The following is a 23,928-nucleotide window of genomic DNA, read 5'->3' on the forward strand; positions in this document are numbered from 1 at the left end:
AAAATTGGCTGTGTATAGTCTGAACATGTTTTAACAGCATGTCAGTGACAATGTTTCAATTTACCACATTTATTGAAGTAGCTGAAAGGAAGTCACTGAATGCTGTTGAGCCAAGATACAAACATTTTTAAAATCTACTTTATTTTAACCTTGACACCTTTTCAAGTGCAAATCACCAAACACATTATTACTGGATCAGACTGTGAGCTTACAGTCATGCCTCTTTGTCTTTGATCTATATATTCTTTAAATGTTTAACTATGTTTTTCATCTTCAGTTGCTGCCTCTGTGTTTTGTCCCTGTCAGATTAAAGCTGAACAAATATATTTAAAATGTAATGTAGGCTACAGCCTGATACATGGATTCCACTTTATCATCATCAAGGAAATGTAAGTCTAGTAAATGATGAATTAATGGACTAGACTGAATAAAACTTTATTAATAAATGTGCACTGTCTTCATACACATGCATTAATATTGCTACGTCCACTGGATTAAAATGGAGACCGTCTTTTATTTACTTGTTGCCATGGTGAATCGTGGTATTAGAACTCCACTGACGATTCATCACACACACAAGCTTAAGTCAGAGTGAACATACTCAGAGTTGATTGAACAAACTCTGATTAGTTGTTCTGGAACCGAAAACTCTGAGTTTCCCATCTCAGGGTTCATCAATTCAGAGTTCAGGGTTAGAGTCAGAGTTTGTAAAACCTGCTATCTTGAATAGACCCCTAACGGAAGTTGGCAGCAAAAGCTGGAAATGTTGGGTTTTCATTGGCGGTAACTTAACACGACTCTGATATGGCTGCCCCTCAGCAGCTTCTGGAAAGCTAGCCAATCAGAACAGAGTGGGCTCATCGGGCAGGGGTCCTCAAAGAGACAGGAGTTAAAATCCCCTGTTTCAGACAGAGGCTGAACTGAGCTGCTGCATAAAGGGCCAGTATAAGATAAATAAGGTGTTTTTAACTGTAAATGATGCCAAGATATTCCAGTAGAGCCACAGAATATAAATATAGACCTGGAAATGTACATGAGACGTCTCCTTTTAAAGGAATGCTGAATAATGACAGGCCAGGTACTAAAATATCTCTCAGGTAGATTACAAATTGTACACATTAAAGCAAACATGTACAATTAAAATATCCAACTTTGTCACCCCCACAGTGGTAGTGTCAGAAAGATACATTAAGATGAAAGGGCTGAAAGCAGCACGAAGACTGCACCAATTTTTCTACAAAACAAAAACAGAAAGATACAAAAATCACATAAATATTTCACACACAGTGACTTTAACTTCAGATAAACCTGCCCACTCATTACATCTTCCTTGTGATGAGTTTCAGCCCATTTTGCACAATCCCCATCTTAATTACTGCATTTCAGAGACTAACAATTCATCATGAACTCATCTCCGTGTGATCGGTATGGACTGAATAAGGGAAATCAATCATGGATAATGGCTTTGGCCTGGATTCACCTCATCAGTGTACTCCTTAAAGTCCTTAAAGGAAGGGTTCAGGTACCCATATGAACACTGAAGCTGTTTTTTTCTTGCTGTAATCATTCCTCCTGTTCATACTGACCATCAGAAGATCCCTTCCTAATGCACTTTACATGTAATTGATGACGGACAAAATCCACAGTCCAGTCCTCGTCTTGTGCAACATTATATTTAAAAAGTTTATCTGCAGCTAATATGAGGCTTCAGCCATCTGATTTAATCAGTTTTTTTCAGTCAGTTTTGTACAAAATTCCCTCTTTTTGTTTCCCTGTTGAGCTGCAGTGGAGGGATAGTAACAGGAAGAGGGAATTTTGTTCTAAAAGGCTGTAACTTTGGAAGATATTTTCTTGATTTGACTAACTCAATTAAACTTTGTAATACATTTTTACACAAAATGAGGACTGTGGATTTTGTTCTCCATCGCTTACATTGAAAGCACATTATGGAAGTGATCTTCTAATAGCCAGTATGAACAGGAGGAATGATTACAGTAAGAAAAACCTTATCAGTGTTCATATAGGTACGTGACAGACTTGAAATATTGTGAACCTATCCTTTAATATCTTCCACATTCAGTAGAGACTGATGAGGCTTTGAAAACAGTAGATTTTTAGAGGTTTGTGCACTTGAATCCACTTTAAAGTAGATCTCAAACAGCCTAAATCCAGTAGGGACAAACTGAAAGTGTACAGTGAGGCCATTATCCTGGTGTTGGTATTCATCTCAAATCATTCTGTGCTAATCTCTTCAAATGTGTCCCAACATGGGATTGCACACACCAGGCTACCCTAAAGAGATCTAATCCAGATGAAAACTGTTTTTCACTGCAAAGAGAGCGACTGGAAAACCTCTAGAGTGAATGGACCTGTCTATCCGCTGCAAGGGCAAGACCTCTCAGTGGATATCAAATGGTTTTTAAGTTAAAAGACTATGAGTTCAAGCAAGTTATAGCTGTAAAGGATGTGAGGAATTTTTCACCCATAAATTCTTTGATCCTGGGGTTGGGATGGGGGCTGTGTAGCACCAGGCCTCGCCTCAAAGGAACACTAATTGGGTTTTAATGAGGTCAACTGCCTCTGTAAGTGAAGAGCCGATACAGTTCTTTTATATTCTAATGCTGGAGCTCCTTTCCCCTGCGCTCAGCAGATACACACACCAGCTGAAGTTACAGTCAGGGATGAACCATGCTGGTGCTTTTTCTCTTCCTTCCTATAATTACTTGGGACTGAGTGGAACAAGCAGTGGGACTTAGCGAAATGGGAAATGGTGAATAGAATTAGTGCTGCGAGGATAAAGCTCAGTGATTGCAGAGCAAGGAGTTGTTCTGGAGTCAGCGTTATCTGTGTGTAATTGAACCAAACATTGCTATCTTTTCTATTAACAAATGTTCACAGTTGCTCCTGAGGCGATAAGGTCAATTTTAAAAAACATATATATGGGTTCAGATGTGGAAAATGCTGTAATATGAGACAAGAAACCACAGCAGGGAAGATAGCGCACGGCTGACAAATCCAATTCTCTCACGAGGGAACTACAAAAGAATAAGACTCAAAGAAAAGGGTGTGTGTGTGTGTGTGTGTGTGTGTGTGTGTGTGTGTGTGTGTGTGTGTGTGTGTGTGTGTGTGTGTGTGTGTTTGTGTGCATGTGTGTTTGTGTGTCTGTGTGTGTGTGTACCTTGTAGGGGTACATCGGAGCCTGTCTGGGAGGAGCTGCCAGCTGCAGCTTTGGCACTTTTCCTTTCAGCCATAATCTAGACGAGGGGAGAGGAAAAAAAAAAGAAGAGAGAGGATGGTAAAACACAGGAAGAAACAGGACAAAATGAGAGAGAGAAAAAAGAAGGGAGAAAAAGAAGACAAGAGATGCAGACAGGATTGTTGAAAGCTGACACAACAGAGGGTCAAGATACTGTAAGCTTTGATTTTCTCACAAATGAGCAGCTTAAAAACAAATCCCAGCAAAGAATTCCAGCTGAGACACACAAAATATTAACAAAATTTAAAGGATATGGCTAGCGAAATTCGTTTTGGAGTACTTTCCAACTTCCCTGGCTGTGGCACTCAACCTCAAGTCCATTTGCTCCTACTGCAGTATATATCTATAAAAACAGGTCACAAATATATTACTTCCTTTTTTCAAAATGGTGGAATTCCAGGAGTAAATAATGTATTTCTCAGGGACTATTTTCAGCAGCGCATTTAGTGCTCTGGTGAGCATTTATGGCAGCAGGATGGTGTTTGTGGGATCGACTCAAGATGAACTACAGTGGCTGTGTTAATCAGAATGAAGGAACATGTCAGCCAGTTCAACAGTTTGGCTCATTGATGTGTTTTTAATAGTTTTTGGACAACAATGGAGGTCTACGGGACAGAGGAATAAGCTACATCAGGCTTTGGGTATACAGACAATCAATTCATTGTTGGTTTTGGTCTTTCTTCAGATTTGTTAACAATAAGAACACTATAGAGTATCACCAGCCTTATCCTTTAAAACCTTTCCAATATTTTACATGTTTGAATTCAACTGTTTGAAAAAAAGCTGTCTTTTCTTTCCTTCTGCTCTTCTGCTGCAGTGTACATGCTCTTGAAATGTTGAATAGCCTGCATGGCCTCTGCACTGAGCTGCTGCACTCTCTTCCTGCTAGAGATACTTGATTAATTGAAGGTGCCATTAATCAAAGTCTATGGTGAGTCTGCAACTCTGCTCAGGGGGGAACATGCAAGAAGACGCACGCGCACACACACACACAAAGGAAATATCGCTCAGCGTGCTGTGTAGCTGCAGGACTAAGGTCACCAAGTTCCTCTGCTGCAGTAAAGACAAAACTACCAGCATGTTTAAAATAGGCGTGAAGTGTGAAGGGTCATTGTCACACACACACAGAAACACACTCCTCTTTCAATTTGTGGTAAGAGATCAGAAGAAATTAATGTTACATTCACTTCTCTGTCTAAATGGGTCAACATGCCTCTAAAGGAGGAGATCTGTAGTTCCAGGTGGATTCATCCTTTACAAGGTCACTTTTGACCTGAGGACAAACCGGTTTCTCTTTGTGGACACGAGGCTGTGTGTGTGTATGTATGTGTGTGTGTGTGAGAGAGACAGAGGGGGAGAGAGAGCGAGAGAGAGAAAGTGCGTATGTGTGACTCAAGTGTTGACTTTGCTTTATGCTGCAGCTTTGCACCTTTAAAGATCTGTGTGGCTCCCTGTCCCTGAGAGGGTTAACACACTGTCACCAGCAGCTTACTCTTTCTCACACACACACACACAGAAAACTCTTTTTAAGAAACACTGCATGTAACCTGAATCTTATCTCCTCACCTCACAGTAAAGGCTCTTAAAACTTCCCTCTCCTCTAGTGAACAACACACACACGCAAACACTCTGTACCAAACTCAATTTTTTTTGTTTCTCTTTGTTTCTCACCCTAATTAAAACTTGATAGCTTGTTACAGCAGCAGATAAGCTTGTTCATGCGGAGACGGTGGTGGTAATGACACCCACCTTAGAGCAGATTTCGTGGAGACTTGTGGCGATGGCTGCGGCAGGGGTATCACATCGGAAGACGTGGCACTTCAGCACCCGCGTGTTTTTGTCTCTCGCCACATAGGCAAAGTCCCTGAAGCACAGACAGAAGACACAAAAACATGTACAAGAATCATCACACATGAATGACTGAAGCAGTTATGAAACAAACTCATTGTTTACCTTGATGCACCTTCATGACGTTTGTAAAAGGGGCAGTAAGTAAGAATCTCTGTTGTCCTGTAATACAGGTGACTCTAGAGCTGCAACGGTTATTTGATTAATTGATTAGTTGCTCACTATTATATCAATCTACAACTATTAATAATATGGATACGTTTGGAGCCATTCTTTGAGAAAAAAATGTCCAAATTCTCTGCTTCCAGCTTCTCAAATGTGAATATTTTCTGGTTTATATTATAGTAAACTGAATATCTTTTCTGGGTTTTGAGTTGTGGATTGTTGGTCGGGACAAAAAAAGACATTTGAGGACCATTTTCTGATATTTTACAGACCAAACAACTAATCAATTAATTGATATAATAATTGACAGATTAATCGCTAATGAAAGTAATTGTTAGTTGCTTTCCTAGATGACTCAGTGATTTTCCAGCATGTACACTTGTATTGTATTTAAATTTGATCTACTTGTACAATTTTCTTTCCACATTATAAGCTGCCTTCATAAGGATTCTAACTTTTATGAAGAAAAGAAAGATGAAAGAACTACAATTGATCTCACAATTTACTGATCAGGAGGAGAAATACTCAAAAATATGACAAAAAGGGAAGGAAAGACACTGTTACCTCCACAAGAGGTAAATTCTTTTAGCATATAGGAAGTAAATGATGAATAACCTCATTGTGTTAATAGGTCCATTACAGGATCCCATCTCTTTTTAAATGTGCATTTTTGTATTGATGTTATTTGTTCCATCTCATAACACTTCTTGATACCACATATTGTATGTGGGAGATTCAGGCAATTAATTTTAATACACTTAACGGGTGCCAATAACTGGTATTACTCCTTGGAGAGCCACCTTTGGACATCACTGGATATTGAGATGAAACACTTTTTGAAGAGCTTCAATCTCCTTCTCCTAGAAGGCACTTAGCTTAGGGCCAATATGTGGATATAATTGCCTATTTGTGTTCTACATTTTCTTCAGCAGTTTTTTTTTCAGATTTTGCCAATATCTACAGCGTCTGGAAATATCTTGTTTACTTTCCATTTGAAATCCCTCCTGGTGTTTGAGCCCAAATTTTATTCTCATTCCTTTTATCAAGACTTTTTCGGTTGGAGTGGATTTCACATCTTTTCCCAACCCAATACTGTATGTGTTGTTAGAAAGTGACTCACTGCAAAAAAAAAAAAAAAAGTCTGTCCTTGGACCTTGGTCTGCAATAGTAACTTTTCATTCTCCTCCCTGCTCCTGTTTGCATTCTCAGCTGTTCAGCAGCGGAATAAGAAGCCATCAAAACATCATGTTGCACAACATTTCATGCACAAGTAAAAAAAAAAAATCCACACGACAAAGCAGAATTATTATTACGCCATTTTGCATCATAATATATTTACCTCTTCTCCAGACATTTATGGTGGTGCTCTACCCTAATTAGTTCACTCATCTACTGTGAAATTGTTGCTTCATTATTCGTGTCATTTACAGGCCGCTATAAGCTTTGCTGTGTTGCTGCAATTCCTTTTTCACCAATCAAGTTTTATATGACAAAGAGATTACTTAAAGCCCCTTTAATCTGCTTTGTTGGATGCCGTTGCTAAACAACAGGTGAATGTTTACCTGTCCTTAGGCATTTTTTGACTGAAAACGGTGTCGGCTAATTCTGGCTACAATGACACACAGGCACGTATGCATACACAAAGGCAGATGTGTGTCCCAGTGCCCGAGGAAACCGAATGCTGAAAGCTCTCTCACAGTGGTGCCACATGCCAAAGAAAAATGAAGAGGAGGAGGAGGGTGAGACTGAGAAAGGAAAGCTCCGCAGAGAAGGAAACTTTGTGCAGAGAGTGGGTGGAAGATGAAACACAGCTGAGATACTACACAGACACACACACACATACACAAGATGAAATATAGACGCTTCTCGACCTCATTAACAGGTGAGACGAGTGGCAGAACAAAAGGTAGGAGGATGTGTGTGCAGCCAGGACTGAAATGACTGAGTAAACAGAACGCAGAGGGAAAGGGGGAGTGGGGACATGCAGAGAAGCCAACTGGATGGCAGCGTCACACACACACACACACACACACTCATATACAACGCACACTCCCAAATAACCACAGACACAAACAGAATTATAGCATATACAGTCGACATTTATCACAGCAAGCTCTTTGTGTTTATGAGTCCATTATCCGGCCTGTCTCCTCTGCTTAATTGTGTGCTCACACACTTTTAGGTCAATAATGCCTACCGCCTGTGGCCAGCAAAGAAAAGTGTGACAGGACGGTGTATGTGTGTGTGTGTGTTTGGAGTGTGTGTGTATGCGTCCAGTGCACTCCGTTCAGGGACATTTGAGCAGTGTGTCACCAAAGCAGCATGAGTGGCCTTGCCTCGCATACTACAAATGGTTCTTTTATGACTTCTGTGCCCTCTCTGGGGGATCAAAACGCTATAAAACAGCATGCAACTCTTAATAGGAAATAGCCTGTGGTCAGTCTGGCTCGCTGATGATTTAACACCAATGATTTAGTCCTTCAGCGGTCGCTGCTGCACTCCTGTAAAGAGCAACAGTGACTCTGGGCATACCAAAGCCACTGATTTGATGCCTACTGACAGATGATGTGATTGCACAGGGGGAGTGGATGTCTTGACACAACGATTACTGAAAACAATGGAGAGGCACGATCACACTTGAGCACACCGCGCAGAGCAGTTACCTTTCTCTGGTTCCCGGGAAGCAGAAGGAGGTAGGAGGAGGAAAAGAAAGGGGGTTGTTGAGGGGCAGGAGGGTTTAATTAAGAGACAGGAAAAATTATAGATGAAAAGGGAAAAGAAAATGAGAGAAAGTAGGGAAAGCAGAGGGAAGGAAAAAAGAGAGAAATGTTATTATAATAAGTCAGAAACAGACACAATGCTCTTTCACCTCAATCACTGTCTTCCTGTGAGGTGTGTGTGTGTGTCACATGTGTGCACTACAGCTCAGCTCGGTGTACTTTTCATTTCAGTGGCTTATCGTTCCACTACATTATGACACAGCACACCTTTCCTGTTAGATGTGCCAACATACTTGCACACACACACACACACACATACACACACATCTTGTTGTTACAGTACTGCAGCTCTCCCTATTCACACTCCCCCCTTTTCCCCATTTTCCCTCCCAATCTCTCTTTCATCCTCTCGCTCTTTAATCTTCCTTTCGCTCCTCAGCTCTCTCTCTATCTCTCACCCCTCCACTCACTCGCTTTTCTTCCCACAACAGGAGAAGCCCTCACAGAAGAAGAAGAAGAAGAAGAAGAAGAAGAAGAAGAAGAAGAAGAAGAGATGCAACACAGAGGGATTCATATCAGCAGTGCAACTCATCAGAGCCGCTCTCTCTTCCATACAGTCTGTGACACTTGTCATCAGGAGCACTACAAAGGAGGCGCTGGCTGAATAAAGAACAGAGGGTTAATTCAAACATTGACTGCCTTTGATTCTTTGATGATCCACTTAGTAAGAAGCAGTTGGTGTGTGTGTGTGGGTGTGTGTGTGTGTGTGTGTGTGGTAGCAGCTGGCAGATTATTTCAAACAGGGATCTTCAGAGTATCAGAGCTGCTGCTTCATCTTACTCTCCGAGCAGCCGGTGGTCGCCACATGCACACTCTCTAACACACACAGACACACACAGACACACACAGACACACACAGACACACACACACACACACACAGACATATGGAGACTGGTAATATCAACACATGTATAAAATGCCTAAAAGCCCTCATTCGCCACAAATAAATACATCTGCCCATGCTGTATTAAAATGTAACTCTTTCTCTCTGTGTTTCACTTTGTTTGAATTTCATTCATGATTTTTTATTTTTACTATGAGTCCATTTGCTTCCCATTCCACTTCCCTCTGCTCCATTTCAAATTCAGACTCCAAGCTTTATTCACTGTCAGTCACTTTGGTGGAATTGGATTTCGGTGTCAAAATTCTGAATAAGCGCAAAAGCTGCCCTCCATTAACCTCTACACTGTGCCCCTTTCTTCTCTTTCTGCAGCTAGTTTGCATGAAAGTGCCACATTCAAAGTATTTCAACTGCTTTATTACTGATGGAAGAAATCCAGATCAGACTCCAGTCTCCCCCACATCCTACACTACTGTCATCATCACACTGATCTTATTTCAATTTGACAGCGCGAGACTGAGACTAAGCCAGTCTAACTTCTGGAAATGCTACATTTTTACACCTGAAAACTGAGCTTTTCAAAAATGGAGAAAATTAATATTTGGGAATACAATGACTTAAGTCTGGTCAGGCAGTAAAGTTAGGAAGCCAACTTTCTGGTGCTTCTAACTTCCTCTATGATTTGGCTGTATTACAACACAACGGAGAGCGGGAGGGGACAGAACAGAGGTTTGGCCAGCAGAGACTCAGCAGAGTAACCAGGCCATGTCTGAAGCCAAGATATTAGAAATCCTGAGGTCATAAGTTCAAAGTCCTCCAGCTGAACCCCACACACCAGAGACATTGTTGACCAGCCAACAACCCAACTCTGTACAGTTTTCAGTGTATTTTTAAAATCATGTAACTATTATATATTCTATTATTATATAATCTGCAATCCCCCCCCCCCCCCCCCCCCCCCCCCCCCCCACCTACATTATGGTCTGGTCCCAGGAATGTTAACTAAATTATTTTCTTGCCTACAAAACAGACTAATTTTGTCTAAAAAGGTCAGCTTTAAATAACCTTGCATATGTAATATGTGTGTAATCATAGAATTAACTTCTCATCACCAAACCTCAAATTTCCAAAAAATATTTGCAAGGTCATGACCTCAGTGCCCTTTCAACACAAAATTAGGAAAAAGAAGAGCAGATTTAGCAATTTTTCTGCTTTTTTGGCTTTTCAGTGTAAACAAAGATCTTTACGAAAACAGCCTAATGTGAATGCAGCTTCCTTTGATCTTCTCCTTAATCTAATAGGCAGTTTGGTGTGGAGATAGTTGAAGAGACAGAAATAGAGGAAAAAGGAAGAGAGAGAGTTGCTGGGTTTAAGGAGCAGTCATCCTGACCTGAGTTAATGCAGGGAGATGACACATTATAGAGAGAGACACGCAGCGGATCAACCAACAACTGAGGATGAGTGACAGATAGAGCTCAGAGATGTATGAAGAGTGTTTGGCAGAAGAGTAGATGAGGAGAGAGAGAGAGGATAGATTGATAGAGTGTCAAGAGAAGGGAGTCATAAAGGCCAGAAATCCAAAAGGAAAAGGTGGGAGTGTATAATGGAGGAATGGGAACGAGGTGTGAGACCCAGTGGGGAGGGGGCTGGATGGAGGAGGAAAGTGGTGAAGAGGAAAAGATGAAAGGTATACGAAAGCACCAAAGCAGCGAGATGAGTTAAAGCAAAACTCCCACTACTCATGTGTTTTTTTTCCCTCTCTGTGTGCTCCACATATTTCCAGAGCTGAATAAAGGATGACTGACTCACTACTACCAATCCCTCTTTGATCCTGATGGCTATGAAGCAGACTTGGCTGGAGAGGATGCGTACAACCTGAGATTAAATGAGGTCACAGCTGTAGATGTATGGTGAAAGTCACACATACCCGTCAACTTCTGCCCCTCTGACATCAGTCACCCACCATAAGTAGTACTAACAGCACTGTATGTGGTAGTAACATTTGTACAGTTGAAGGAAAACTCCACCTTTGCACACACAAACATGGCTGCAGTTTGTGATATTCAGTGTTAAGATGCATTCTCACATTTTTATTTAGGATTATTACATTCGTTTCAGTGATGCAACTGTTTCCCTACATTGATTTTCTCATTTATTCAAATTACAAGAGATGAGGGTGTAAAAATGTAGTACGCTGCTGATGACAAATGCAAAAAGAAGAAATGTGAAAAAAAATCAGTAAATGCAAAGCAATGATGCCTTCTAGACCACTGATGCTTTGCTTGTTTGTAACATTGATGTCTTTGCCTCCTTTATTACGGATTGACATATGACATATGCATGACATATGACAAATGGGTGTTGCTGATGAAATGCAACCCAACACAGATTTTTCCCACATGTTTGAGATATGCTCCCTAATGTTTTAACTCCAATATAGATATAATGAGCTATGACAAAGTCTTGAAAGTGCGTGTAAAATGGACAAGAGAGCTTTTCCACTTTGTGTCAACCGTTATCTCATTTTCTTTTCATGGACACTCAAAAACAGCTTTATTTGGTGTGGACCTCCTCCTGTTAAATGCACAACCTCCTGTTGACTTGTATTTTCCCTCTGTTAAAGACCCTCGTTCTATTTACATCATTCATTTCCACCTGGACCATTTGCAATTACACAGATTTTATTTATTTTTACATTTAATTTTCTTTATTTTTTGAAATTATGTTTTGTTATTTGGTATGGTTACAACTGTTTAAAAATGTTTAAAACAAGAAAATGAAGCAACAAGTTCAGTTAAAAATCTGAAAACACATACCAATACAGATATTTCTGTGAAATAAACAGATACAGATAGTAACTTTACACCCTTACATCAGATTATGTCAGTGAGTTTATTTAACATTTATTGGCATAGGGACAATATAGCATGAACTAATGCCACATACCACAGCATATATAGCCTGAGCTAGTTTGCAATGCCCGTCACCAGATGGTCCTTTATTTTTGGCCCATTATCCACAAAAATAGGAAATTTACAAAAGAAAACTGTAAAACTAAATAGTCCCAGAAATTAAGGTACATCATCCATAATTGCTTTTAAAAGTGTTGATAGATTTGTTGTGTATTTTTCCCTTTTCATTTTTTTTCATCAGCATTAAAATTAACAAATATAAGGTTTAGTAGTTTAAAGAGGACCTATTATGCTCATTTTCAGCTCTATATTTTTATTTTGGGACTTCAACAGACTAGCTTTGCATGATTCACAGTTCAAAAAACTCCTTATTTATCTTACACTTGCCCTTTATGCAGCCCCTCAGTTCAGCCTCTGTTTCTAACAGACAGGCAGTTTTAGCCTAGTTTCTTTAAGGCCCTCCTCCCAATGAGCCTACTTTGTTCTGATTGGCCAGCTTCAGGAAGCCTGCCGATGGGCAGCCGTATCAGTCGAGTTAAGTTACTGCTGATGAAAACCCAACATTTCCTGCTTTACTGCTTCATATTAAAAGCTTTTAAATGACTAAGTAATGGGAGACTTCTATTGTCAAGAATTTATAGGAAATTAGACATGTTCCTTGTCAAATTAGCAAAGTTTCATTAGCGGTGCTAAAAACCAGTCGACACAACAACATATGGAGATATTTGGAGCTCTTTGTTAAGTGGATAAGTTAGAAATAATGCAGGGAGGAATAGTACAAGCAGAAACAGCCATAGTGATGATGATGTTTGGTGAAGAGCTGCAGACGACTAGCACACCTCCAACAGGTAAACAACTTATTTTACTTCATGGTGCTGTGTAATGGAAAAACATTCACAGTTCGACTGGAGTCACGGCTCGGCATGACTACCCCCAAAACAATCGAAAAATGCCATAATGTTCATGCGCCAGTTCACTACTCCGCTTCAGAGATGTGTGTGGAGCAGATGAGCATATAAAGAAATCTGTCACGAGCCGATGTCAGCTCAGGCTGAAAATAGAAAAAAACGTTGGAAACTGAGTGCTCAGAGTGGTCTGAAGGTGGTGCTTTTTGCTCACAGGGATTACTTCTACATATGTTTAACTCATTATTTGACACTTTGGCCACGTTTAATATAAATTGTAACATTATATATATGACAGTAAATAAGGAAAAGCATAATAGGGCCCCTTTAAATGATACACTATTCACTGATGATACTCTACTATTCAGAAGGGTTACTTCACCATGCATCTTCAGGTGATAAAACGGCATAATAAAACTAAAGTGTCCCTCAACTGTTGCAGTAAAAGATCTTTATAAGACGCAGTGAAAACAGCACAAATGTAACTAGTCCCCAATCTGCTCTGCTGTACTTTCTTCAGCTCTGCAGCTTCCAGTATCGCTCAGTAGAGACTCATGTCCTCTCCAAACCATCTGTCAAACACACACACACACACACACACACACACACACAAGCTCACACACAGCACTGTGGCATCACACACGCTTCACACAGACTTCAATTATCAAATAGCTTTACAGAGTGTCTGGGTAGCACCGGCCGCTATGCTAATGCACTTACATATGCTAATTGCACAGCCAAATGCTGATTAGAAATGTCTGAGGAGGAAGTTCTTGTGACTCTCCTGTCAGTAGAAAGAAGATGAGGAGGCAGTGAGGGCCAGGTGTGTGTACAGTGTGTGTATGTGTGTGTGTGTGTGTGTGTGTGTGAGGAAATATGTTATTATTGATTGCCACTGAACTGGTAACTCTATAATCGTTGACAGTGTTGTGACTTTGGCTTCAGTCCAAAGTGGATGTGATCCAGTTTCACAGTGAGGCTCAACACTGAACTGTGACAGGTGAGAGCAGCACTGAGAGAAACAACAGCTGGATGGTGATTTAGAGGAAAGCCCTTTCATCACACTGCAAAGAGAATAACAAAACAAATGGCAGGTATATGTATACTTAGCGACTGTTCAGTTATTCTCTTTTCAAAAACTTTTGTGTGAGACTCGTTGTTTCATTATCTTACTTTAAAACGTGATGCAGTGTGAAATAATCCTCAGTAAAGCAGAACACTCTTTGTAGTTAGTTTGTATACACTGTTACGATGACAGCTACAACAATATTCATCCTCCCTTTGTAAGCACAGAAAAAGCGAAACATATCTGCTGTCAGGCCTACAAATGTATTTATGGTCATTTAAATTTTGTTGATGAGCCTTCATAATCTGCGTGGATTCAGCAGAAAAAATATCCATTTTCATTAGTCCAAACTTAAAAAAAAACACCATACACGCCATACACTGCTGTGAAGAAACAGTTTTTTAAAAATTGGACCCCAGAGTGTTAATAATTGTGTTTGCAGAGAACAGCGGATGTTGCTCATGATGGAAGTTAATTTGTAGTTTACTATAATGGAGTGTAGAATATGATGATTAACAAATAAATAAAATTTGATGATAAAACCCAAAAGAGGAGATGCAAAGTACAGACTTTACAGAGCCATTAACAGGACTGTGAAGTGCTGCTGGCAGAAATTGCTGCACTACTGATGCAATGTTACTGTCCATTATCTGGTATTTACAGTTGTGTCTATAGCATGTTTAAATATCCTTTATTTAAATTAGAACCCCACCAATATCAATTTTTGAGACAGATACTATTTGAAAAATCAGAGAACAGTATATTGGCCAATATTCACTTTTAAAATAAACACATCATATAAACAAACATTTTTGATGTATTACATTATTTAAGAGCTGTGCTCTTGCTGTGCTCAAAGATCTACAGAGTGGACAGAGACATTGCACAGCTGAAAAATGTACTTAATTATGATAATATTATGTACTTACATGTTTACTTTTACTGTAATTTTGTAATTTTGTCACCTCTGTATATATAACATCTAGTGCCTGTGACCCTTCCTTTGTTGCTCTTCTTGATGTTTTCCCTGTTTTTCTCCTATTTTGTGGGTTTTTCTTTATCTGAAATTGGGGATCTAATGATAGAGGGTGTTGCATGTTGCACAGATTACAAAGCCTTCTGAGGAAAATTTGTGATTTTGGGATATATTATATATAAATAATGCAATTTCTTGTTACTTATCGGTCAACAGATATGGCCCATTTGCTCCTGTGATCTGGATACATTACAGTTTGCATAACTGGGGCAGGCAAACTTGTCAACAAAAATGGCGTGTCCCAGGTCAAGGAAAGCAGAGCCACAGACAAGTGTCATTCATTTTTTGCGAGGGAGGACTTATTATCTACTGCTACTACTTGTAGTTTTCCCTTCCTGCTAGTTTTCCCTCTGCCTCTTCCTGCTATCTCAAGCAAGCCAGGCAGAGTTAGGTGAGCTTTCAACTTGCTAAGTGGATTTTTGACCTTACATTAACATGCATTTTTCCTCATCCAGATAAGATTTAGTTACAGTTACAGATGCAGATAATGCATCTGTAAGTGTAAATGACGAAATGAGGAATATATATATATATAGTGTTGGACAAAAAGATCAATATCACTCTCATACCTGTATGTTAAGTACGGAGCTGAAGCTGGGAGGTGATCACCATAGCTTAGCATAAAGACTGGAAGCAGGGGTAAACGGGCAGCCTGGCTCTGTCCAAAGTTCAAAAATACAGCACCTCATTTAACTCTCGGCAAAAAAAACTGAATAAGCTTATTTCCCAAAAGGGTGAACAATTCCTTTTAAAAGTAAGGACAAAAACACATTTAAAAGTCAATGGAGCAGGATTTTGGATCTAATTTGGATCTAATTTGAAAGCTTGTGTGACAACTGAACAGGGTAAACCCCTCTGCGACCTGGTGAATTAGTCATGGCCCACAGCCATTAGGCCTAATGTAGAATGTCTGTGTGTAATTACCTCTCTACACAGTAAACTTGTTTACAGCACCAAGATGAGCAGCAAAATGAGCACCCGGGGCCAGAGGGCGCAGTGAAGGAGGAGGAGGAGGCCCTCCCTACATCACTGGTACCACATGATACATCCCCACACACACACACACACACAGGCAGACAGACAGAAACACACAATCACCAATATCGCCTGAGGCAGCAAAGAACTAGGACAAAATCAAGTCGAAATAAAAATAATACTGTTGTCTAGAGTGTATTAAACAGCGTACGAAGCGCTGCTTGTGTGATTTGAGCAGACAGTTGATGTTGTTTACAGCAGCAGTTATGCCTCAGTTTGATTCATCCTCAGAGATTTACAAACTTGATGGTGAAAATGGTGTTTTACTAAAAGGGGGCGCACATACACGACCCCAGTTTATGTTCATGCAGCTTGGTGACCTGATTCCAGGCGTATATGGTGAGGCAGGGAGAGGGAGGGGCAACAAGCTGAGGAGGCACACACAGTACCCGTGTGTCAACACTCCTCATCGTATTTCATTACATATTTAAGAGCAGAGATAGGTGGGTTGGTGAGATGGAAAGATAAAGTGAGTGTATGTGTGTGTGTGTGTGTGTGGTGAGGGGGATGAGGGGGAGACTCTGGGTGGGCGAGAGAGGGAGAGAGACGATGTCCTGCTGTTCTCTCTGCTCTTGATCATTTATACATCACACTGCTCTGGAGTGTGTGTGTGGGATCTGTGTCTGTGAGTGACTAAATGTGTGTGCGCGCGTGTGTTTTTTGTACACAAGCGCCGATATTCTCGACTGAGACAAGGCTTCGGTGAGGTGTCACCTCAGTAAGACGCCCCCATTCATGTATCTTACTAACGTGTATATGTGTGTGTGTGTGTGTGTGTGTGTGAGAAAGTGTGTGTGTGCGTGAGAGAGAGAGATAAAGAGAGTGTGGGGGAGAGTGCTGGGATTTGGTGTTGAGTTAGTGTGTGAGAGCTTCTTCTCTGCAGTTTCGATCATACTGTATGCATGTAACCTAATTAGCTGCATGTGCCATAAATCATGTTTCATGCACACACTATATAGTAATGTGCAGTTTTTCTCACAGCCAACTGAAGTATTTAAAGGGTCAGTTCACCCAAATTACAGAAAATTATATCTTCTAAGCTGAAATGAGAAGTCAATAAATAGATTAGGTGACTGATTTGGCAACTATTTTGATAATTGATTAATCTTATTATTATTTTTATTATTCAAGCAAAGATATGGAGCACACAATCCCTTTTTCCAGCTGCTTTTCTCTGTTAATATGATGGTAAATTAATAATTTGGGGGGTTGCACTGTTGGTCAGAGAAAACGTGGTATTTGGAGACATCAGCTTGGGCTTTAAGGAACTGTAAATGACATTTTTTACTATGTCCTGACATTATATACTGTATACACCACACGATCCATCAATTAGTCAGGATTGACTGAAACATTGCCACCCTATTTCTGTCTTACTTTTCTTGGTGTCTGACATGCAGATTCAGTAGTTTTGGTTTTATTTGTCCAGGTTTTGAGATATCTCCCTCACATAGGCTGTGAACAGTTTTCACTATAACTTTTTTGTAACAAAGAATTATTCCCTCTGAAACTGTTGACAGTGTGATTTCTAGATGATCCAGAGTAAAAAGGACACTGTTTCTGTACATACACATTGCTGTTAAATTGTTCAGTGCTCTGAGCAGCACATATGACATTCAGTTCATCTCCGTTGTATTTGGTTGGAGGCAGAAAACCCAATACATGGAAAAAGAAAACCAAAACTGTCTGCATGGCTAGAAACCACTAGTTATGTGAGAAAATGTTTTTGGTAATTTGGGGGAACTGAACCTTTAAATGGCAAAAATACCTATTGAGCAACAGATATAATGATAGCCGACCTTGTAATGGCTCTGCACGGTTTACTTTTTTCTAATGACAATGTCTTCAGTAATACAGACATTTAGAACTGAAACAATTTTGATAATGAATAAATACTTCATGTCATTTTTCAAATGCCAAACTCTATCTAGTTCAAGCTTCTCTGTTATGAAAATTTGCTGCTTTTATGTCTTATGTGATAGTAAACAGAATATATTTGGGTTTTGGGCTGTTAGTCTGGAAAAAAAAAAGATATTTTAAGATGTCATTGAGGGCTTTGGAAAGTTGTGATGATTGGCATTTTTTTTTTTGCCATTTTCTGGTAGTTTCTAGATTAATTATTAATTGATGAACTAAGAAAATAACACTAGAGTTTGGTTTTACTTGATTCCTTTAGTTAAATGTTGTCACATTTTCATTGTAGCATCAGTTAAATGTAAGTTACGATCAAAGGACAGAGGAACTGTGGTTGTTAGCCATTCGGTTGGAACAGTTTGGTCTGTGTTTCTTGGTTGAAGTAGAAGAAGACGAGTCAAAAACAGCCACGCCGATACTGGGATTTCCACAGTGCTCGTTGTTTATTACTAACATTCACATCAACCTTACCAAGCCCGGTCGTATGGCTACTATTTTATCATACATGAACAAAACAGAGGCCACATGTAACCAAACGTTGGTCTTGAGTTGAAGGGCAAAAAGAAAACAGGAGCTCAATAACATGCGTCCGTTCACAGCTTGCGCACCGCTCAACAAACTCAAACAATACAAGGCGCTGTCTGATGACATTGCCTCCCTCGTACCTAGACAACACAGTGAGTCTTAAAGGTACATTTCACAATTTCGACTGTTACATGGTGTCAAGTATCATGACCTCAAATTCATTTACTATTTAACATTTTTATCTGCATCTATCTATAAATAATCGAATTGTGAATAAATGTATTCTGACCCTGAGCTGCAGATATATATTGAATTGTAATCATGACAAGTGATAAATGTGTACCTTTAAATACACTCTGTCAAGAATAAATTATTTGAAGAAAGTGTGATATTGATCCTAAGGGGAGATAAATCTATCAGCTTATACATCAGTTCTGCTAGACAGGCCAACAGCCCCCTCAGTGGACACAAAACATGCAAAAACCTCCTTAAAATGCGTCTAAACATGTAATTCAAATGTATTCAGTTAAAACAGTCCACAACCACTTCTGCTGTCAGTAGTCTGAATAAATAGACGAGCCACAGGCAGACACTGTCTGTGCCAGCGTCCTGCTGTGTTCAACCCTGTATGATCAGCGAACATCAGCATCACCTCACATCACTGCCCGACGCGGCGGGGAACAGCGAGGGTTTTATCGGGAGGAGATTTATTGGCTGGTGGGGCAATGGAAGGGATCTATAGTAGGAACAGGAGGAGTAATCTGTCAGGAAGACAGGATTACAGCAGGTGTGCCAAACAATGCTAATATAAGATAGAGGGAGAGAGAGAGAGAGCAATAGAGAGAGAGAGTTAGCATGAAGACTATGAGAGAGAAGAAATGAGAAAAGAGGAAGAGATATTTTATTTTTTTTAAGGTTTTTGCAAACCTGGATGCTTCTGCTTGTAATTCTGTGTGTGCGTGTCTGACATATGACTCTGGGCTGGAGTGTGAGGGGGACACTGCTCCTACCTTAATGACCCTTTAGAGAATGAGGGTTTCTGGGGGGCGGGAGGAGCTGGGTGGACATATCCTGACAAGAAGAGCGTGTATGTGTGTGGAGAAGTGGGTGTGATGGATTGTGGGTAGATGGAAGGAGCTGACGCGGAGGAGCAATGACTTGCAGGGAAAGAGAGAGGTTGGCCGGGCTCAAATCGGGAGCAGGAGCAGAGAGGAAAGGCCATCAATCACTGTGGCGTCTATCGAGTGGGTCTAGGTGTTCGGCCTCCATCCCTGTGGGCCGTCGGAGGGACCTTGCATGTTAATTAAGGCTACAGGGGACTAAGCATCAGCAAATAAGCTGCAGCTCAACGGGGACATCGTGACGGGAAGGACTGGAACCCAAACATGCACATACAAACTCACTTCATTGACATAAATGGAGGTGATCGCTAGAGTGTGTTCAGCATTAAAATATTAATGATACCGAGGGCTTGCGTGTTTCTTCTTCTCTTCTTTTCCTCTCATCTTTTCTCCTCTCTCCTTTCCCTTTCTTTTCTACATGCACAGCTGTCCACAGAAGGTCAGCGGTGGTGGTGGGGGGAAACAAGTGAGAGCTGGAGGGAATAAGCAAGCAGAGCCCCACTGCTGCCCACTAATGAATATGAATGAAATGTGGAATGAGTGTGTGTGTTTGCAGGAGTAATTGTGTGAATGTGCTGATGAGCCATTAGTGAAGAAAGGTAACGATAGTTCACTTTAATATCTGGAAATGCACAGAGACGTCGGGGCCTATACAAAGACACTATTAAAGGCGCACATCCTCCGCTTCTCAACAGTGTTGTCTCAATCCTAATGCGTGTCACAAGCCAAGGACAAGAAAACAAGCAGCAACTGACCCCCTAACGTCGTAAATCATCTCACTCTGGCTTTTTGTTCTTCGCTTACTGTTTCCCCGCTCATTCTTCATCCTCCTCTCTCCTCCTCCTCCTCATCCTCTGCTTGTTATGGTAGACACTCAAGGAGAGAGAGAAGGGGGAAACTCCACATACACACACACACACACACCTTTACTCAGGTATGTATCCTCACATGAACAGATTGGGATGAGGTGCAAGATGCTTAAGTCAAAAATATTAATATTTTGGCTCTGAAGAACACACATATACACACACACACCAAGTGCGATATCAAACAGCTCCAAACAGCCATGACACACACTTCGAAAATCCCTGCAGCACATCCAGACTCTTTAATCCTGTCTTTCTCAATCCCTCCTTTGCTTACTTCATCTCTCTTTCTGTCTTTCACTCTTATGGTTTTTTCTTTCTTATCTGGCTCCCTGGGCGTTCGCTCGTATCTCAGTGATTCCTCTGGCTGCAAAACCAGCCTGCATCTCGACACCTTGACCGCCAGCCAGAGAGAGAGAGAGAGAGAGAGAGCGAGAGAGAGAGAGAAAGAGAGAGAGAGAGAGATAAAGAGAGAGAGTACACAGCTTGAAGTCAAACACACAGCAAGAGGCTGGGAAGTAAATGGGTGACAAAAATAAAGGGAAAGCTAATGAATAAAAGTAGGGCTGGGAGACTTGTGTTGTGTCCTCTACACAAACAACAGAGCCATTAAAAATCAACAGAGGACAGAAACAGAGGGGGTGATGTTGGTGTGCAGAGAGAGAGAGAGGCAGAAATGGATGACTGGAAGTAGACGAGGGGGTAGATGGATGGATGGGGAGAGCTAGAGGAGTGAATGAAAGAGAGACCGGGGTACTCACACAGCCAGACATCCTCGCCCCGTTACAGACGACTACTTTCCTGCCTCCTTAGCTCCTCCGCCACGGTGACATTGCTACAGCCCCTTCGCCGCGGTACCCGGGGGTAAATCTCTTCCCGTCTGCCTCCTCTCTCTTTCTTCTTCTTCTTCTTTTTTTTTTTTTTAATCCTCTGGGGCTCCTTCCCCCCTTCTTCTCTCCCTCCTTCCTCCCCCTCCCGCTGCCTCTCCCTCTCCTCCTCTTCTACCCCTCGCTACACCTTTTCTCCCACTATCTTCCTCTACGGTCGGCTTTCTTTTGCTTTGCTCGCCCGGTCCGAAGAGTCCCCTGCAAGGTCCTGCTGTGCGTCTCTCAGTGCGAGCAGGGAAGCATGCCTCTCCGCTCGCTCTGCCTCTTCCTCTCTCGCTGGCTCTCCATCGCTCTGTTTATAACCCTACTCTCTCTCAAAAGCACCGCCACTTTTTTTTTTTTCTTCCCCTGCACCCTTTCTGGTTTGTCTTCTTCTTGAGTATCTTCTCCTCTTCCTCAGTTGCTGCTATCTTTGTCTCTCCCTCTCTTGTCTAACAGAAAGCTTGAAAAAAAAAAAAAGGGGGACAGCTTACATCTCGTGAAAGTGCAACAGCGGGACAAACAAAGAGAGGCAGAAAAGAAGAAGAGGCAAAGCTGTGCAGCCAATGGCACAAGAGGGAGGCAGAAAGAGTGCTGGAGACAAAGAGTGGAAATAGCGCAAGAGCATTACAGACAGAAAGAGGGGATGGAGAAGTGGGGGAAAACACACGCACTCATTCACCATCACACACACACACATACACACACAGCAGAGTGTTCCACATATAGACCTATGACTTCATCAATTCAGTCCCCACCTGCAGACACACACACATACATGCAAACTTGTGCACGCGCAAACCACAGCCGTGCACGTACTCAGACTTGCTGAGTGCTCCAGATATAGCTTCATGACTTCATCGAGGAGCGAACCCCTCCCCCCCCCCCCCCCCCCCCCCTCGTCCCGCCCCGCTTAAGAGACAGGGGGACTCATTCATATTGAATCAAGCTGAAGGAGAGAGAGAGAGAGGGAGGGAGAGAGGCGGAACATTCAGGACAACATGGTGAGTATTCCTCAGATAGATGGATAGAGAAAGAGACAGAAAGAGTGGTGGATGGAGAGAGCAAAGGGAGAGATATTCTCTTTCTCTGTTCCCCCCTTTTTCTCTGTCACTTTTTTTGGTTTCTTCACATAAACAAGAAAGCTGCTCTCTCTCTTCATTCTGCCTCTTCTCCTTGTACTATCTGACAGGTCCGATCAATTTTCTAACAACCATTTAACTGCTTACACAGTGTTCAAGCTGCCACCAGCTCAGCACTTTGTTTCTGTTTTTCTCAGGCCAGTCGCACACGATGCACCACATGGCCGAAAGTATATGGACACCTGAGCGTTACACCCATATGTGATTGTTGTACATCTCATAACAAGCAGCCTTCACTCCCCTGTGAAGGCTTTTCACAGGATTTTAGTACCTGGCTGCAGAGATTTGCTCCCATTCAACCACAAGAGCATTAGGCACTGATTTTGGGCGATAAGGCCTGGCTCTCTCCCGAAGAGATTGTGATGGTGCTGAGGTCAGGGATCTGTCAAGTTCTTCCACACCAAACTCAGAAAACCATTTGCACGAGAGCAGAAAAGAGCCTTCCTCAAACTGTTGACACAAAGTTGGAAGCACACCATTGTTAAAAATCTAACTGCTGTAGCATTACAATTTCTGAGCCCAAACCATAAAAAAACAGCTTCATAACAAAGGTACACATGAACAGAAATGTCCACATCCTCTTGCATACTCAGCTGGCTGCATCAGCCTCTCTGTAGGCTTCTCTCAGGCTTTGATTACAGTGCACTCTAGTGGCAGGACTATGCACCTCCAACCATAATAAACTCGTGTCAGATATACACACAGTCCATCCCCAGTCAGATGCAGGATACTGGAAAACAATTTGCTGCATACATGGAAAGTGCATTGTGGTTGCAGATCATCGAATATCTTCACACGCACCCCAGCTTGGCCAGAATTATATTACATCAAAGTCATGAGCCTGAAACCAAACTGTAGACTGCAGATTTTAAAGTGCTGGTGGGAGGAGAGGATGAACAGAGTGGAAGCTGTAATGCTGTACGAGAGAGAGATAGAGAGAGAGAGAGAAAGAGAGCAAGATGGAGTGAGAGAAAAAGGATAAGAGGGAGAGCCAGCCTGAGCCGAGTACATGCTTTATCCATTACCGCCGAGAGAGACAGCCACTGAAAGTTTCTCAATCCACTGAGACGGAAGAGGGTGGAGGGACTCTCTTTCTTTCTTTCTCTCTTTATCTGTCTCACACACACACACACACAGCTAATGTTGTGGTAGTGGTGCTGGCGAGGAAAGGAAAAAAAAAAGCAGAGAGGCAGAAGAGGGAGAGGAAGAGTGTGAGGGATGCTGTGTGTGAGAGAGACTATGGGAACACTTAAAAGGCACAAAAGAAAGACAGAAATAAGAGATAGGTGGGAACACACAGAGACAGCAAGACAGAAATAAGAAAAAAAACAAAACAAGGTAAGGAGACATGGGGAACATGGGCGAGTGAAGTGAGATCAAACCTCTTACACAGATGCTATTTTAAACTCCATTTTCACCCAATCCCTTAACAGATGATTACACATGTCAGGACGACACAGCTTCTCGGACTGCAAACTTCCATCACTCCTCTTATTTCTACGGTCATTGTGTGACATGTCTCAGATGCGAATCTCCCAAAGTCTCTTAGCTCTTAGTGGTTTAGCATTTGGTATTGGAAAAAAAGATTTATACTGGTGTCAGGATGTTCTGTATATGTGCAGCGCATGTGGGTATATGTACACATGCAA

General features: G+C 41.5%; 1 protein-coding gene across 4 annotated transcripts in view; it reads right to left on the reverse strand.

The window, feature by feature from the left end:
• Positions 1-23,928, reverse strand: part of LOC121901495 (amyloid-beta A4 precursor protein-binding family B member 2) — a 39,884-nt gene that overhangs the window by 4,384 nt on the left and 11,572 nt on the right. For all 4 annotated transcript variants that reach the window (XM_042418293.1, XM_042418294.1, XM_042418296.1 and 1 more), the window contains 2 exons: positions 5,006-5,120; positions 3,179-3,254 (listed from right to left, as the gene is read on the reverse strand). In XM_042418293.1, coding sequence (XP_042274227.1) covers positions 3,179-3,254; positions 5,006-5,120 — 191 coding nt within the window. The remainder of the gene's footprint in view (positions 1-3,178; positions 3,255-5,005; positions 5,121-23,928) is intronic.

This window comes from Thunnus maccoyii, chromosome 8, assembly GCF_910596095.1.
Source record: "Thunnus maccoyii chromosome 8, fThuMac1.1, whole genome shotgun sequence".
NCBI lineage: Eukaryota > Metazoa > Chordata > Actinopteri > Scombriformes > Scombridae > Thunnus > Thunnus maccoyii.